The following is a 3,221-nucleotide window of genomic DNA, read 5'->3' as shown; positions in this document are numbered from 1 at the left end:
GAAGGCAGGAAAAGAGAAGAAAAGTAGAGAAATAAAGTAGATGGAGAAGAGGAAAGGAAAAGGAGGAGGAGGAAATGAGGAAGAGAAGAGAGGGAAAAACAGAGGGAGAAGAGAGAAGAGAGATTTATCTTGAAGAAAAGCCATTGCCCTATATGGAACCAATTGGCAAAACTGCATACAATTAGAAATTGCCGACTAGACACTATTCAGAAGGCTTACATCAGAATTCTGTGTTGAAAAGAATGTAAGTCCTATATTAGGACTTAGGACAAATAAGTTCTTTCAACACTGGATTCTGTGACTTCATCTGTGAACACACAAGATCTGATCTGGTCTCATATGATATCTGAGGATATCACATGCCTTAAGACTTTTTATATTTTCCATAGATGCAAGTGTCTGCTCAGGACTTTCTTCACAGCCTCTTTCACCTCCTTATTTCTCAAGCTGTAAATGATGGGGTTCAACATTGGGGTTATCACTCCATAAGACAGCCCGATGATTTCATCAGATGCTTTTGTGTCCTTTGACTTGGGCTTCATGTACATAAAAAGGGCTGAACCATAGAACAAGATAACCACAGTCAGGTGGGCTGAGCAGGTAGAAAAAGCTTTCTTTCTCCCCTCAGCAGAATTAATTCTCAGGATGGAAGAGAGGATAAAAACATAGGAGATGAAAATTAACAATAGAGGAAGCACCAATAAAACAATACTTGCCACTGTCATGATAAGCACATTCATGGAGATATCTGAGCAGATGAGTTTAAGAAGGGCCAGGATCTCACAGGTAAGATGGTCGATGACATTATTCCCACAGAAAGGCAAAACCATTGTCAGGGCTGTTTGCACGAGAGAGTTCAGACAGCCTATGATCCAGGACCACGCAGCCATGTGCACATAAAGCACCCTGTTCATGATGATGGGATACCTCAGTGGGTTGCAGATGGCCACGTACCGATCATAGGCCATCACAGCCAGGAGGACACACTCAGTAGAGCCCAACCCAAGGGAGGCAACCATCTGCAGAGCACAGCCAATGAAGGAGATAGATTTTGTCTCAGACCTAAACATGATGAGCATTGGAGGAATAGATGATGATGTATAACAAATGTCCAGGAATGAGAGATTCCCAAGGAAGAAGTACATGGGGGTGTGGAGGCGAGAATCCAGTATGCTGATGATGATGATGAGGCTATTTCCCAGCAGAATTATCACATACATGATGAGGCAGAGCATGAACAGAAAAAGCTGGAGCTCTGGGTATTGGGAAAGACCCACCAGAAAGAATTCAGTCACAGCTGAGTAATTCTCCATCTTCATATGTCAATGTCACACCTTAAGAGTTGAGAAAAGGATATGACTCAGGAAATACAAATTTCTGTTATAGATTTATCCAATAACTTTCACTTCTGTCACTTTGTTTTATTCTTACCCTCTGGAATCAGTAAGGATAGGGATATTTTATCAATATTATTAACGATGAAACAGGAACTGAGAGAGATCAATTGCTACTGAGGCTCACAGCAGTGAAAGCTGAGAATTGTGCTGGAAAGTTTCAGGCCTCTAATGAATAAAATTTAGGGACAAAGTACTTTCAAATGTAGATACATAAGATTCCCCTTATTAGTGAATATTTTGAAACATAACTGCATTCTAATAAATCTGGATGTAACTTGAAATATCATACATATTCAGTACCATGACATTTATCCTCAGTATGACTATTTTAAATTATTTAACTTTTTTGGGCTCAGCTACCAGTCTCAGCTAGTAAAATTGGGGGTAGAAGGCAGGGAAGCTGTAACTCTTTGGCAGTTTGTTGGGAGCATTAAATTAGATGACATCTATAAAGTAACATGGATAGTGATGGTTCCAGCATGTCATGTAAAATTATATACAATATAGGGGTGCCCGAGTGGCTCAGCTAAGCATCCAACTCTTGATTTTTCACGCAGGTCCTAGTCTCAGAGTTGTGAGATTGAGCCCCACATTGGGTTCTGTGCTGGATGTGGAGCCTGCTAGAGATTTTCTCTCTCCCTCTCTTGCCTCCCGCCACCCCTCCGCTCACGTGCTTTCTCTCTCTTAAAAAAAATAAAATTATATGCAATATAATAAAATAAACTATAAGAAAAAATATAATACATATTTATAATATAACAATATTAAGTATATGTTCAAAGAATTATAACTTTAACTCTCTTGACTGGCTCAGAAGGAAAAAAATACCGTTTTAGGTTTTTTTTTTTTTAATTTTAGGGCAAGACATTGGAGTTTGGGATCATAATTGATAGAATATGAACATTTCTTGATTTAAGAAATAATCTGATCCAGACTCTTACCTGGATATCCAAGAATCTGTCCTCCTGTAAGTCACTTACTTTTCTTCCTAATTTCTGTAATTTTTCAATGCTTTATTTTCTCTGCTCTTTCTTTATCATTTACCTCTTAGATTCATATTTTGTGTTTTTCTACATAAGTTCATATCATTTTATAAGAACTTATTAATATGTGCTTACTTTTTCTCAATTTTTGTATTTGATATTTGGAAGAATATCCAGGTCTTCCATATTAATTTTTGGCAGTGAGACTCCCATATGTGACTGAACTGCTAATGGCTAATTTCTATTGCACTTTGTTGTAAGCATATTGCGTGGTTGAATGTATTAACTTCTTTAATCTTACTCTTACTCTAAATAACAGTCTTTACTCCTAATTTTCAAGGGAGAGGAAACAGACAAAAATTTAAGTAATTTTCACAAAGTCACAGAGACGATAAATGCTAAAGACAGAATTCAAAATCCTGTTGTCTAGCTCCAAAGTCAGCCCTCATAACCACTAGATTTTTTATCTCTCACAGATTTCTACAATCATTCTAAGCAAGGGAAGAGTATTAAAAAAATGTTTCTCCGCTGTATTAAACTGAAATAGCAAGCATCATTTACTTTCTTTTTTTAAAAAACTGTACAGACAGTAGATGTTTATTATTAATAAAGTGGAGGTCCAGATCTTCCCTCCCCTCCTCCCTGCTGACACCCTCACTGTGTCCCTGTCCCCTCAGGACCTCAGGAATGGGAACCCTAGCCCACATGGCTCCCTCCTACTGCCTTGATATAATTCCTTGTAAATTCCTTCCTCTGTTTTGTTTCTGATTGTGAATAATTTGATAGTGAACTCTGAAGACTGGATCACAAAAAATATTCCTTTCTTCTTGGACCTCCATTC

The 3,221-nt window shown here is 37.9% G+C and overlaps 1 protein-coding gene across 1 annotated transcript; it reads right to left on the bottom strand.

Annotated features, from left to right (window-relative positions):
• Positions 1-374: 374 nt before the first annotated feature.
• On the bottom strand, positions 375-1,319 carry OR13D3 (olfactory receptor family 13 subfamily D member 3). Its single transcript, NM_001388895.1, has one exon. The coding sequence runs from the start codon at positions 1,317-1,319 to the stop codon at positions 375-377; it is 945 nt and encodes a 314-aa protein (NP_001375824.1).
• Between the last annotated feature and the right edge of the window lie 1,902 nt (positions 1,320-3,221).

The sequence above is a fragment of the Canis lupus genome, chromosome 11 (genome assembly GCF_011100685.1).
Source record: "Canis lupus familiaris isolate Mischka breed German Shepherd chromosome 11, alternate assembly UU_Cfam_GSD_1.0, whole genome shotgun sequence".
Taxonomy (NCBI): domain Eukaryota; kingdom Metazoa; phylum Chordata; class Mammalia; order Carnivora; family Canidae; genus Canis; species Canis lupus.
The sequence above is the reverse complement of the archived record's forward strand: the minus strand, read 5'-3'. Positions and strand labels throughout refer to the sequence as shown.